The following is a 14,887-nucleotide window of genomic DNA, read 5'->3' as shown; positions in this document are numbered from 1 at the left end:
ACTCCTCCGCCATCTTGCTCCGCCCCCTCAAGGGCATTATTTTTAAGGATGGTTCTTTAATGGGACCCCGGCTTCTTTGAACCCTTCTGGTGCCTCTGTCTTATAGTTACCGATTTTTGTGATCATAAAAGTAATACATGGTTATCGTAACACTGTGGGAACATTATAGAAACGTTGAGGGTATGAGCCCCCATGCTCCCGAGAGAACCTCGGCCAATGCTTGGCATGGATTCTTCCTTCTCAGTTGCTCCTTGCCATTTTGTCTCCTATTTGTTCTTCCCCAAAGAGAAGAGCCACTGACCCAGCCCTCCTGGCCAATACCAGCCTCTTGTTCGGCACCTCCTGGGGGATAGGGTTTGCTTTCCCTTTAGAAACTAGGTCTTCCCCTGGGATCCTGTCCGTGTGCAGGAACACCACCCCTGTCCTGCTTCTCCCCTGCTGCCCACTGCCTCCCCCTGCTGAGAAAGGGATGGGTTTCTTTTGGGATGTTTGGGGTCTTAGGGACGTGGGAGCCATGGAAAGCTGGGCCGGACGGGATGGGGTAGGTGGCTGGCCAGCTGGGAGAGGTATGCACTGGTAGAAAGAGGGACGTGTAACAGAACCCACTTGGTCCTCGGCCCTCCATTCTCACTGGGGTCCTCCAGCCAGCTCATGATACAGATGCAGTGCTGATGTAGGGGAAGAGGTGGGGTGCCTCTTAAGGAGCAGGGGGAGGTAACCGCCCTGAGACCGAGGGGATGTAGGCTTGCCATGGCCCTGGCTTTCCTTACTTCTGGCCCCTCAGGCTCCAACCCTGCGTAGCTCCTGCCAGGTGCATCTTCCTGGAGCACAACCCCCAACCTGCCCCATGCCCCCATGGCTTGTCTGATCACAGAAGTTTCCATCTGGCTTTCAAGGGCCCTCCAGTGATCAAGGGCCCTCCTGCCTGTTCGTGCACGTCTCCACTGTTTCATGTCTTCCATGTTCTAGCCAGGCCGTGGCCGGATGGCGCACCTGGCTCAGCACTGGAGATGCTGTGTGTGTCCAGCATCTGGAACGATGCTGTCCCTCCCCCCAGCTCCAGTGTACGTCCTCCCTGACACATGGATCCGCTTTTTCCTGCCTCGAAACCCCTTGTCCTTCCCTGGAGATACTCAGCCTATTCTAGTTCTGTGTGCTTCATGTGGGGGTGTCTAGGAAGAGCAGGGTCTGCAGTGAGACCTCACTTCACTCCCAGCTGTACTGCAGCTTAGCTGTGTGCACGTAGGTCAATCATCCACCACTCTGATACTCCATCTTCTCATCTGTAAAGTGGGGGCTAATAGCATATCATGACTTAGGTCAGTTTTTAGGAGGAGTCAAAAGATGATTGCATGTCAAGGCTTAGTGTAGTTTCTGGAATGTGCGGAGTGCTCAGGCAGCAGCGGTTTTCCAGTAAGTTGAGGCCAGGCTTCGTCTTCGGGGTCTGCCTCCACGGGACCATCTGTGGAGCCTCGCCCATCCCTTGATGGTGCCAGAGGCTGCTGGAATCGCATATGACTTGAACAGAATGCAGGTCACAGCCCCTTGATCTGGTGGGAGGGGCACTGTGGTCCCGGTCAGGATGATTTGGAGGATGTCCCACGGCCCTCGCTTTGACAGCTGAGGTCCCCTAAGCTGGACTTAGGCTTGAGGGGCTAAGTCATCTGCTGTCACTGGGGAGGCCCCTACTTCCTGCTGAACAGAGCCAGAGCGTGTCTTCTAGAAGTTGGTCCAGCCAGTGTCCAGGCCTTTAGAGGAGACTGGTTGAAAGGAAAGGTAGGGCGAATGCAGTGAAGCTCAGGCGGCAGCTGGGAAAGAGGGGAGACGCCCTAGACCCTGCACGCCCTGGGAAGCCCTCTGGGGCCCCCCGCTCTGTCCCCACGTGTCCACGCTTCAGGTTCCCTGCCTTTCAGCACGTCTGTACCTCAAGCTGTTCCTGGGCATGGAGCCACCACGTCCCTGTTGCCCCAAACACAGGAGCAGGTTTTGGCCCCCCTGCCCAGTGACAGTCTTTGCTGGTCTTTCTCTTGCAGCCAGACGCCACTCCAGGGTCCGGCCCAAGGTCGCGGTCCTGAGCTACGCCTGCCCGACCCCCGCCCTCAGCCGGCCCCTGAATGAGACGGCCCTGACCCCCCTGGCGGAGCAGGAGGGGGAAGCCTACCTGGAGAAGTGCGGCGGCGTCCGGCGGCACACGGTGGCCAATGCCCACTCGGACATCCAGCTGCTGGCGATGGCCACCATGATGCACTCGGGCCTGGGTGAGGAGCCTGGCGGGGAGGACAAGGGCCTGCTCCTGCCGCCCAGCTTCTCGCCACCGCACCGGCAGTGCTCCAGTGAGCCCAACATCACCGACAGCCCCGATGCCCTGCAGCAGGGGGCCGCGGGCAGCCAGGGGGACTCCGAGCTGAACTGTGCTTCCCTTGGCTGAATGCCCACCCCTGGGACCTCCCAGCCCCGGCCTGACCACCAGCGTGAGCACGGCTCCATCCCCCGGGCAGGGGCAGGTGGGGCAGAGCTCCCCAAGGGGCTCCTCCTGGAGGCCTAGTCCAAGTGCCCCGGTTGTGAACCTCTCTGTTTTCGTGACTGTGACCCCCCTCTTGGCAGCCACGCAGACCCGACTGCCTGATGCTCACTTTCTGCTTGCCTGACTCCGGATCCTCCTCTGGGGGCTCTGCCCTCAGATCAGTGCTGTCTGACTCTCCCTACGATATCGCCCAGGGCCGCTGGCCTGAGGATAGCAGGAGGTCGGCTGAGCCACACATGGAGCCCGCAAGGATGCGTTGGCCTCCGGAGAGCCCCTGTAGGTTCTTGTGATGCGAGGCTGCCAGGAGAAAAGAGAGGTGGTAGAGCGGTACCTCTCCTCCCCTGCTCTGGGTGGAGTGAAAGCAGGCAGCGACCCCTGCCAAGCAGGACACTGGGAGCGCGCCTTCCTTATTTTACTTTCAGAATTCCTGGAAAAGAGTTGTCCCTCTGGCGGGTGAGGGTCATTCTCATCGGTATCCAGATCCTCCATGCCGCCTTTAACTTTTGGCCCCGGGGGACCACCCGGCTGGAGAAACGTCCTCTTTGATGAAGCTCAGTGCTCCCCTCTCTGGCCTCCTTCCAAGCTCAAGGAACTAACCTCCCTGGTGGAGTAGCTGGTGCCTTTCAGAAATTGACCATTTTCCTGTTGTGGGTGCGGGGCCAGTGGATGCCAACCAAGTAGTCTGTTCCTGGATTTGACTTGAATTTTTTTAATGTGCATCGTTTCAAAAAAACAATTGTTTGCAAATATTTGCACGTAGGATCTTGCATTGCTCATTTCCAAGGGCGTGTGTCTTCAAACTAGAAAATAAACAGCCCCCCCCCCCCACTTAGGAAAAGAGCCTGGAAGTGGTTCAGGGTGCAGGTGATCCGTGGTGGGCAGGGCTCATCAGCCGCAGAGTGCTGGAAGCAGCTGGACTTGAATCCAGAATGAGCGTCACGGTCTGTATCACTGAGGTAGGGAGGCTCCGTTTGCCTCAAGAGCAGAGGGTCGTAGCAAATGCAATGTCTCAGTGCTTTACAGTAGGGGAAAATGGGGGGAGATGTGGGCAGGACCTTTTGGAGAGAGGTTCATTCCCTGTGATTAAAGAAGTGCCTGGAATTTCTAACATCTGAGCTCTCAAAATGCTGTTTGGGGCAGCAGGCTTTGGTACTGTGGTGAATCCTTAACACTGCTCCCTCCGGGTCTGGGCTTTTTATCCACCTAGAAGCCCTCTTCTCTTTGTATTTGCCTGGTGGCCCCACCAATAACAGCTCCAGAAAAAAGAGAAGGCTTTCCTGAGTCCTTCTGGTACCTTCTAGATGTCCTGTTAGTCCTTGGAAACTGTTAACGAGACATGAGCCAGCTTGGCTTCCAATCTGGCGGGAGGTGGCTGGGCGAGGGCGAGAACAGTGTGAGCCGCCAGCAGGGAAGGCGGCCTTCTAAGCATATCTAAGCCTTGACGGCACATCCCTTCTGGGTGAAGACCTGGAATATGACCAGAGTCATGCTTTGGATGGCTTGTACTTTTGGGAAGTTAGTTTAAAACGCTGTCTCATTTTTATTCTTCTAAGAATGTGGAAGAGAAATGTCCAAAGGAGACCTTCTGGGAATTTCAAACAAAAAAAATCTCTGTGTATGTGTTGGATGAAGTCCACAAATTGACTAACGTGCATTAGCGATAGAACATCAGTAAGTAACAACATGATGATTTATTTGACTGATGGTGTCTGTCCTTACTGGTACACTTAGCGCTCGGGACTAGTATTTATCGATCCAGGCGAAGTCATTAATCATGCTTGGGTATGCTTTTTTAGTTTCCGGCGTTAATGATATATACGCTTGTAAATGCCTTGTCCTTATACTAAACGCCCCTGATGAGGCCAGCAACCGTTGGTTAAACATGTGAGCTCTTAGGCTGAGAACGGGAGTGTCAGTAGAGACCCAGTATACTTAATTGCTGATGACTGTTAGCCAGTTTACAACTTCACCTTTGATGTCCATGCCTGATCCTGCGCCGTGGGTATTTCAGACTGTACAGAGACAATTTTGTTGATGTTTATGGGCATTTTAGCCTTCAGACCTGTCGCGAGAGCGACGGCGGTGGTGCTGGCAAGCACTTTTTCTCCCCTTGCGAGACGAAGCTAGGATCTTCTGGTTGCCTTTTAATGACAGGAAGCTATCACGACTCCAAGCTCTGGGTGTGCTCACGAACCAAAAACCTTTCATGTCTGTTTCCAAAACAGATTCAATAAACGTCATTTTGTACACATCATCCCGTCCCCGTGCTGTGTGGCTTGACTGGACCTGCGAGCGCTGCAGTCCCCGGGCTCTTCATGCATCCTGCCCTCACGCTCTCTGCCGGCCTCTCCTGCCTCCACGTCCCTTTTCCTGTTGCCTCCACTCCAGGATTCGGCAGCAGCCTTACCTCGGCCGGTGTCCCCCGGGTTTTGTTTGCCATCCTCAGCTGGACTGGCAGGTCATTTCCGGGACAAGCAGCCTGTCTGCAGAGCTTGAAAAACACCGAACAAAGTCTGGGAAGGCCAGTTCTCTTCTAAAGCCAGCTTGGGCTCTTCCCGAGCATTTGACACTTACCGTGACTCCTCATGGACTCTCTCTTCATATACTCCCCTCCGATTCGGTTTGGCAGACAGGAACTTTAATCGGTAATCTGCTACTCTCTGCATAGGCTTTCCTAGGACCGCTGGAGCAGAGTTGACCTGAGATTGAAGGCTTATTAGTAAGAGCATTCAACGCGGTGTGACCCAAGCTGATTGAGGATCCTGGGGGATGCAAAGCGGGGCATGTCCCTTCGTGTTGAGCCTTCAGAGGCCGTAAGGCGAGAGAGAGCTGTGCTTCGGTGGATTTCACCTCACTGATGCACTGTCACGTCGACTCCTGCATCTGCTCAGCTACCCACCGAGTATGTGTGGAGCTGCCATCGTGTTGCAGGCCCTTCTCTTGGTGCTGGGGATGCAGCAACGGACAGCCAGGCAAGGGGCCTGCCTGCTCTCCTGGAGACCATCCAGCGGGGGAAGGCTGGTGATCAGGTCAACAGGCGCATTTCAAATAACGACCAACACTGGGGGACATCAAATGACAAAATGCAGTGGCTGGGGGAGAGGAAAGGGCGGCCCTGGGTCCGGTGGCTAGAGAAGTTCTCTCTGCAGTTGACTCGAGCCAGCCTTACGATCGGCTTCTGTTGCCTGTCCCTGCCATCACAAGTGACCACAGATGGTAATGGCATTGAGTGGTTTAAAACCACACACATTCATTATCACAATTCTGTAGGCTGCAGTCTGACGTGGGTCTCATGGGGCTAAGATCAAGGTGTCGGCAGGACTGTGCCCCTGGCCGGAGGCTTGGGGAGAATGCATTCCCTCCCCTTTGCCAGCTTCTGGAGGTCACCTGTATGCTGGGCTTCTGGGCCACCTCCTCCAGCGTCAAAGCCAGCAACGGTGGGGGGAGCCCCTCAAATCCAGTGCATCGCAGCAGCCATACATTCTGTCTCTCCGCCCCCCCACACCCCATGTTTAAGGCCCTGTGATTCCCATCAGGCCCACCCAGACAACACAGCATGATCTCCATCTGGACTGCCAGCATCTCTCCCGGGAGGAGAAAAGCCACCATAGGGGGTGTCAGGGCCCTGTGGAGATGAGACTGCAGTGGGCAGGCGGGTGCTGGTCTCAGTGTCCAGGGGCCTTCAAGCCAGACCTCCACCCACCCTGGCCCGGACTCCCACACTCACTAGGATTCTGGAGTCTCTTGTTCAGATCTTTCTCTGATTTCTAATCTCATAATGCTTGTCAGGCCCTCATCCTCCCATCTGGACTTCTGCCACTGGGTACTCCCTGTGTTTGCCTCCAGATTCCATCTCTCCCCATGGACGGCCCCAGCGGATCTTTCTAAAACATAGTTAAAACTTCTCCCAGGCTTCCAAAAACATCCACACACCTGAATGTGACTTCAAAGTCCTTTCCAAGCTGGCCCCCAGCTGCCTTTCTGGCCTCTGCTGCTCTGTGACTCCCTGTGAACAGGTGTCAGGCTCACTGGATGGTTTGGTGTCCTGAAGCTGCCCCCTCTCCCTGCGGGCCCTGCCCACTGCTTCTCCAGGCAGGAGACGTTTCTGCCTCCACACGTGTGCAGGTGCTATCCCAGGAAGGCAACAGTATGTGGGATTTGTGTTTGCCTGCCTAGGGCTTAGCCATGCAGAGAAAGTTCTCTAAGTCAGGTGCATTGGATGAATTAATGGGATGGCGGTAATTCTGACTGCCACTCCTTCCTTCCCACCTATTTGTATAAAAGACCTTCACCCCCTTTCCTTTCTCCGCAGGCAGAGACCTTCCCCATGCTGCTCTCTAACCGTGTTCCAGCTGAGGCTACGTGGCCCAGTGACCTGGGAACACGGATGGGGGCCAGGTCTCAGCTGTTCCCTGCAGCCCCCCACTTCCTGCTCCAGCCCGAGGCTACCAGTCCCTGTGCAGCGCTAACCTGTGCACAGGGCTGGTGCTTTGCTCCCGAGCCGGCTGCTTCCTTCCTGGCCTGATTCCTTCAGGGCCCGGAACATGTGCCTGTTGTTGGCACGAGGCCAGGTCTTTGCAGAAGTTCTCCTGCCAAGAAGTAAGCGGGAGTATTCCTGGCCAGTGTGCTCAGGCAAGAACCTCCTGGTCCTAACCCAGGAAAGATCCAGCAAAAGGGAGCTTCACACTCTGCCCTGGTGTGCCAAGCACTACACGGACCCTCACAACAACTGTGCAAGGCAGGTATCGCCCCCATTTTGCAGATGGGGAAACTGAGGCTTGGGTTCTTTTACCCCATGTCCAGTGACCATCCTTCCTCTCTTCCATGAGGTGTCCTGGCTTGGTAGAGGATGAGGAAGCAGAACAACTAAGCCAGGGGCATATCCTCCTCAGCTTGCTACATGGTGAGATGGGTTTCAGGGTTTCCAGAGTGGAGAAGCAAAGCTGCCTCTCTTGCTCTTCTCTGGCCACTTCTAAAAAAACCTCATGAGGGGAGGGAGTGAGGGTGGGGAGAGTCTGCTGTCCTGAATGGCTGATTTCCTATGCAGAAAAGATTTCAGTGGGTCTTTTTCTTGAAAAATTAGTAAGTTTAAATTTGGATTTAAAAATAGTATTTTAATAAGTTTAATAATTAGTATTCATTTAATAAATAATTCAGTTAATAATGTCTTTAGAATCAATATTCAATTTAAGATAACAAATTTAAAAGCCTTTCTTAGGCTTTTAAGTTCAACTCAACAAATTTTATTATTGTATTTATAAGTCTAGCAGATTTTAGCATTAATTTTGGAGAATCCTTTAAATAACGCTTGGTCCTATTTACAAGCTTAGCTCAGCACTTCAAACACTTTTAAATACATTTATAAATTTAATATTTCTTTTTTAAGTACTTCAGTTTTTCTGACAACATATAAAATCTCCCCCTTCTAACTTCTTATAGAAACTAATAAATTAAGCTTATAAATAAGGAAAACTTTAAGTGTTTTTACACTCTACTTAAGCTTAGATGACACCATAAAAAATCACAAGTCTTAATTACTCAATTATACATTTTAAAATGGATTATAAAACTGTCACCGATCAGGGCCTTATTCTCTTAAATACCACATGTGTCTAAAATACCAACTATGCGTAGATTCCTTCCTCACATAAAAGTCTTAGTGCTCTATAGTTTCTTTTAAATCTTCCCACACTTGAGTCTAAACTTCCTGGTGTGCTGGTTGTGAAGCTGTTGTCTCTCAGCTTCAGGCCTTTTCCGCATTTTGGGATGCTGGGGCTGGAAGTCTAAAACCAGTCGTGCTGGGGCTGGAAGTCCAAAACCCCAGTTCCGCTTTGTGGGGCTCCTCCTGTAGGAGGTGCTGGAGGGCGGCTGGGAGGCTGGGGTGGGGAGCGGTGAGGAGAGACCGCTCTTCTCTGTTGCCTGCCTTTGTCAACATCCTGGGGCAGGACAGGTGGGCCCAGTGGCAGCACCTGGGATCAGTTTGCAGCTTTTCCTCCCACAGGCAGCCTCAGGACATCTCCCCTCAGAGCCAGCAGCACCAGCCGGCTTGGGCCCTCCTCTAGCCCTTTCGAAGTCAACCATCCCCAACTGGGGCTTTTGTTTCTCTCCTTCTAAGGGTGGTACCTGCTTCCTGCACTTTCCACTTCTGAGATTCCTCCGTGTCTCCTCTTTGCCAGCTGACTTGTCCAATGCCTGATTAACAGTTCTGTATGTTAAATTCTCTGTTCCATTGGTAGGTGCGGCTTTTGCCCCCTGACTAGAGCCTGGCTGATAAACCACTCACTAAAGAAGGCACTGACCCTCTCTGTTTACCCACGTTACTAACGACCAGAAATTTCCTTTGGGTATGCGACCCAGAGCCGTCGACATGCACGGCAATTCTTCTCACCTTGACGTAAGGACACCAAAACATCTTTTCAAGTAATTTTGGCGACTGTTTCTCACATTCCTGAGTTTACTGGTGAAGCATATTTGACCCTTGTCAGAATCCCCAGACACACTGGATGCTGTTTATGATTGCTTACTCATTAACTTCATAACCTAAGAGATGTGACCTTGTAGGCACTTGTCTTATCCAATTGCCTCGTTCTTCAGCCTCCCTTCAGAAGTATGCCCCTCTCACGAAGTCACATTAAATTGGTTCTTAATTTCCATGGTCTTTTGGCCTAGGTCTGGGCCTCTGAGAAGAATCCAAAGCACTATAAATAGAGGCTTCTAAATTCTTGCACGTTCTTGGGGCCACATAACTTTTAACAAATGCCTAAACTTCAGTCTGATATCAATTAAATATCTCAGCTTTGGGCGCCAACTTTTTTTTTTTTTTTAAAGATTTGATTTTTTTTGGAGAGAGAAAGAACGAGCGGGGGTTGGGGAGGAGCAGATGGAGAGGGACAAGCAGACTCCACACTAAATGCAACACGGGGCTTGATCCCACGACCCTGAGGTCATGCCCTGAGCTGAAACCAAGAGCTGGACACTTAACAGACTGAGCCACCAAAGCGCCCCTGGGGGCCAACTTAGAAGGTCATTCCTCTCCCTGTTGACTGAACTAGGATCAAGTCAGTTGCCTGCCAACAGAAACTTTTGATGCCCACTCTAAGGGAATTTTGAGAGGGGCTCACTAAATGGAAGTAGTGTAACACTTCTGCTTCTAGCCAGAGGGGCATGGCTTGTATCAGATTAATCTTCCTGCCAAGATAATGATAAAAGCTGGACACAATATATAGGGCAACTGTTTGAAGGGGCTGGAGAGCACTCTGCACAAGTCTGAATGGCTGTGATCCCTAAGAGAGGCGAAATGTACAGTCATCTCGGTTTTTCCCAAAGGCATTTCTCCAAATCATGGGTGGGGTGGGGGTGGGAGGAGTGGATGAGAGCAGAAAGCTGCCGTCTTACTGGGCTGAGATCAGAGGTGAAGGCTGCTGGAGTAGCTGGAACTCGAAGGGAGGATGATGGAGAGGACTGGATGAGAAATCTGCATACGTGTTTCCCTCCAGTTGTTGGCTGACTCCTAAGCTGAGCACAGCAGAGAAGAGCAGCTGGGGAGCCAAAGAGCTAAATAGATTTCAGCTGCTGCATCATACCAAGGAGCCCGAGGTTTGAGTCCTGCAGAGGTGGGGAGAAGCTTTGGCAAACCTCCTGGGCTTTTGGTTGAGACCCCAGAAAGGCCAACCCAGTGGCAAGATGGTAGACAAGCACAACGATAGCAGTCATTATGTTAAATGTAAATGGGCTAAACACTCCAACAAAAAGACCAAGACGGTCACATCAGGTGAAGAAATAACAATATGCTGTTTATAAGAGATACAACTTTAAATATTGGGACACAGATTGAAAATTAAAAGTATAAACATATACTGTGTAAACACTAGCAAAAGAAATTTGGTGCTCCTAATTTAGAGTCATATTTCATAATGATAAAAGGTCTATTCAAAAGGAAGATAGAAATTATAACACTTAAATTTATCACTTATTGGTCATCAACTATATGTCAAGCACCACCCTAAGGATTTCATTCATTGTGTTGTGTAATCATCTGAGCGCTTTTTTGAAGTCAATTGTATCATCCCGCTTAGACGAGGAAATTGAAGCTCAGAGAGACTGAACAATTTGCCTGAGGTCACACAACTAAGAAAATGATAGAGAAGATTCAAACCTAGTTCTGTCTGACCTCTTGCCAATGAGCTTTAATCACAGCTTTGCTGCCTGTGGTGTGCTTTCTTAAACCAGTGGAGAGGGCCCCCGAGGGCACAAGAGGACATTTTAGCCCAAAGGGAGGACAATCTGTGGGTACTGGGACTCTGGGACTCTGGACTGGAAACCCTTCAAGAGCTAAGACCCTAAATTGTCTGTCTGTCTCTCACACACTCACACTTCTGTGTAAATGCTCTGCTCTATACACCTGATCCCCAAGAGGTACAGAGACCTTCCTATTAATGGACTCTACTGCAGCCCGATTCTTTGAATTTTTCGGTCTAAATTCTCAAGAATATGGTCAAGTTCAGGAATCATGAAACCACTCCTGATTCAATCAGCCGGCTTGCTGCTAAGGAGTCCCATCTTAGCTGGTTTTAGATTTAGCTCTGCTAAGTCCTTCCATTGGAACTGAAGGGGAGGGCTCAGCAGTTCTCAGGAGAGACTCACCCACTCCAGACTGAATCCATGCATATGTGGGTGGGTGGGAACCAGAGCAGAAAACCCCCAGAGAATCCTTCCCAAGCCACCGCTAGCTCTGGTCTTCACCTAAAACACAAGCTGTCTGGAGGCGAAGGACAGGCAGCAGGCTCATGCAGAAGAGGTGGGGAAGCCCCAGGAGAGAGCGGGGAACAGATGGGCTCTTCGTCAGGGTGGCAGGGGAAGCTGGAGGAAACCATGAAATGAAGTGTTCTCTGAAGTGCGCAGTCTGGGTGGGAGCCCTCTCTGCCCATGAGTTACCAGGGGACACTTTCTCTCAGGGACAGTGGTCATCAACTGCCACTCCTCTTACTACCTGGGCAGGCACCACTGGAAAAGCCTACAGACTGAAGTTTGGGGCATAATGTGCTGTGCTCATGGACAGCCAAGAGGACATAGGGGCCCTGTGTGTCTTCTTAGCTTCTGGAACTCCAAGGATAATTCTGTAGCAAGTAACTACACTAACCACATTTAATACTTACTCAGGGTCTGCTATAGCCAGGTGCTAGTGTAGTCTTTGCTCTCTATTATCTCATTTAACCCTTATAACAACCCAGTGAGGTAGAGTCCATTATTATTCACATTTTACACATAAAGAAGCTGAAGCACAGAGAGGGTAAATAACTTGCCCCGAGGCCACAGAGCTAAGTGGCAGCACCAGAATGTGAACTCGGGTAGTCCAGCTCGAGAGGCCTTGCCTGTGGAAAATGTAATCTAAATTACCAAGCAGAATTACAGTCACTGGGAAAAGCAGGAGCTTGCTGGGCGGCCCCTTGGAGCCCCTGGTTTCCCATAATAGTTCTCCTTGAGGGAAATGCCCTCTGTGAGGCTCCCCGCCAGTGAGGCTAGGTCCCCAAAACCTGCCGCCTGAGAGCCAGTGAGCGCATGGTAGGGGGCCAACTCCACTGAGAACCCAGAGGCCGCTAGCGATTAAACCTTTCTCCTCTGTCACCCCTGTCACTGTGGACAGTCAGACCTTTGTCCATGCCCAGCAAAACTAGCTGGGTGACCTTTCACAAGTTATTTAACCTCTCTTTTCTTCTGTGAAATGCAGCTAATTTTGCCTGCCTTGCAGGATTAGAGAGAAAAACACACACACACATATATACACACATACTTACACACACACATATATAAGCATACATATGGCATAGAAAAGGTTTAAGCTGTCTCTGGGTTAGGTAGAATCCTGACTGTTCTTGGTAGCATTATGTGTAATAACTAAAAACTAGAAACAACCTAAACATCTATCTGTTGACGGATGGGGTAGACAAAACGAGGTATATCCACACAGTGAAGTTCTACCTGGCAATAAAAAAGGAACATTATGGACACATGCTACATCACGGACAGACTTCAGAAATGTTATGCTAAATGAAAGAAGCCACCACAATTTGTGTGATTCCATATATACATACAAAATGTCCAGAAAAAGCAAATTCAGAGAGAGAGAAGGTAGATGAGTGGTTGCTTCAGGGGTGGGGTAGGAATGGGGATTGACTGTAGATGGATATCGGGGATCTTACAGCAGGGATGAGAATTACCTAAAACTGATTAATGATGACGTTCCATCACTTTGTAAAGTTACTAAGAGGAACTTAACCTGTACATCTGAAATTGCATTTTTTTTTCTTGTGGCAAAATAGACATAAAATTTGCCATTCTAATCATTTTTAGGTGTACAGTTCGGTGGCATTAAGTACATTCCCACTGTTGTGCAAACCACTGCTACCCTTCATCCCCGGAATGTTTTCATCTTCCCAAACTGAAACTCTGTCCCTGGCAAGCAGAGACTCCCCTCCCCCACTCCCCACAGCCCCTGCAGCAACCATTTTACTTTCGCCCTCTTCGAATGGGATTATTCTAGGTACCTCGGGTGAGTGGAATCATACAATATTTGTCCTTTTGTAACTGAATCATTTTGCTTAGAATGATGTCTTCAGGGTTCATCTATGTTGTAGCATGTGTCAAAATTTCCTTCCTTTTTAAGGCTGAATAATATTCCTCTGTATATAGACCACATTTTGTTTATCCAGTCATCCAGCGAAGAACATTTGTGTTTTTTCCACCTTTTGCCTAGTGTGAATAAGACTGCTATGAATATCAGTGTATAAATATCTTGAAATGGGTGGATGTTATGATATGTGGAACATGTCTCAATGAAGTTATTTTAAAATAAAACTTCAATTATTTTTTCAAAACTTAGCCAATACATGGTAGATGCTGTTATCATCAATAACTCATAGAATGGCAAATTTGATCAGTAAAGTGAGTTTTAAGAGAATAATAAAAAAAGGAAAAATACAAAAAAAGTACAAAGAAGAGAGATCTGTCATCTCACAGAAAACCACTGAAAGATTACTTCACAAAAATGACTAAATTTTAATTTTACCTGTAGTAGAAGGAATTGAAATGAAGACACTGCTGAACTTCAGATGTTTATTCCCAACATTGATATACTCATTCCTAAGCTATCCCTCTAAAGGCAAAAGAAGTTATGAAAAAATATGGAGGTTGAGTTGGGACACACCCAGTATTTCTAATTTCAGTTCATGTTTCATGAAGCTCAAAGTTTAATCCCTGAGGTGCACAATTGTTTCATAAAAATTAGAGGATATTTCTTATGTTTAAACAAATAAAGTGCCTGAATTTTTAGATTAAACAAAAGAACAAAGCTGAAAACCTTAGCAGGCTATTCAGTTAAACTTCTAAGAGAAATTATTAGGGGATGACGAGTTTGTAAGTCAGATAACTAGAGGACAAAACACTTACTTGCAAAAGCAAGAGGAAGTGATTATGGCTAGTGTCTGAAATAAATCCGGGGAGGTTATACGTGACTTCTGACAGTTTTCTCCTCCCTCTGGATCAAGTAGTTCTTGTGTTTGAATATATCTGCTCTAGCCTGAATTGTCTCACACAGAGGAGCAGGGTCCACACACTTAATGTTCTGCTATCTTCACTCACTGTAGGAAAGAATTATTTAAAACTTGGAAATAAGGCAAAAAGTTGGGCTATATATCCTTTCAAAGTCATACTGGGGAATTATTTAAATGTCGTCACCCAGGATTGTTTAATTTTCTAGCTGAATGCATCTGTTTGACTTTGCTATTTATTGTTTGATGATAGCCAGATACTGCAAAGTTATGTGTTAATTTGTATTTTTCTATCTGGTAGGAAAGATAACCCCAAAGGTTATGGTTGTATTAGCCTGGAGGATATTAACTAGCTTCTTATTTAACCCAGCAATCTTATTCTAAGATTCTTTTTTTGTTTGTTTTGAAATGCTTTTCCTGTTGGCTTCTATAAATTATTTTTCCTCAAATGCTCTTGGAATCAGCTTTACCACCTAATGGTTCTGTCATAAATTTATGAGCTGAACAAAACCTTTGACGCATGTCTGTTCTATATTTGAATGAGAGCCATGACTTTACCATTTTAACAGTTAAACTTTGATATATCTGATAGCCCTCAGCTCACAGTCTCGCCTATCTCCTGGGATTACCTACTCTCTGCTTTTGCTGAAGAGTTACCTGGGAGCCTATTTAGAATGCAGATTCCCCGGCCCACTGCTCAGCCATCTAATTCTGAAAGTCTAGCATGGGGCCTAATGATATGCATTTTCACAAGCATCCCAGGAGACTCTGAGGCTAGTGGTCCTCAGATCAGACCCCTCGAGAAAGCCCCCCAGTG

General features: G+C 48.9%; 1 protein-coding gene across 10 annotated transcripts in view; it reads left to right on the top strand.

Moving 5' to 3' along the window:
- The window catches only part of PRR5L (proline rich 5 like), a 73,397-nt gene extending 68,619 nt beyond the window's left edge, over nt 1–4,778 (top strand). For all 10 annotated transcript variants that reach the window (XM_025879189.2, XM_025879180.2, XM_025879183.2 and 7 more), the window contains one exon: nt 2,034–4,778. In XM_025879189.2, coding sequence (XP_025734974.1) covers nt 2,034–2,428 — 395 coding nt within the window. In that variant the 3' untranslated portion in view covers nt 2,429–4,778. The remainder of the gene's footprint in view (nt 1–2,033) is intronic.
- The last annotated feature ends 10,109 nt before the right edge of the window (nt 4,779–14,887 follow it).

The sequence above is a fragment of the Callorhinus ursinus genome, unplaced genomic scaffold (genome assembly GCF_003265705.2).
Source record: "Callorhinus ursinus isolate GAN/ISIS: 27379988/994484 unplaced genomic scaffold, GSC_fseal_2.0 scaffold21, whole genome shotgun sequence".
Taxonomy (NCBI): Eukaryota; Metazoa; Chordata; class Mammalia; order Carnivora; family Otariidae; genus Callorhinus; species Callorhinus ursinus.
Note: the sequence above shows the minus strand (reverse complement) of the source record. Positions and strands in the feature narration are given on the sequence as shown.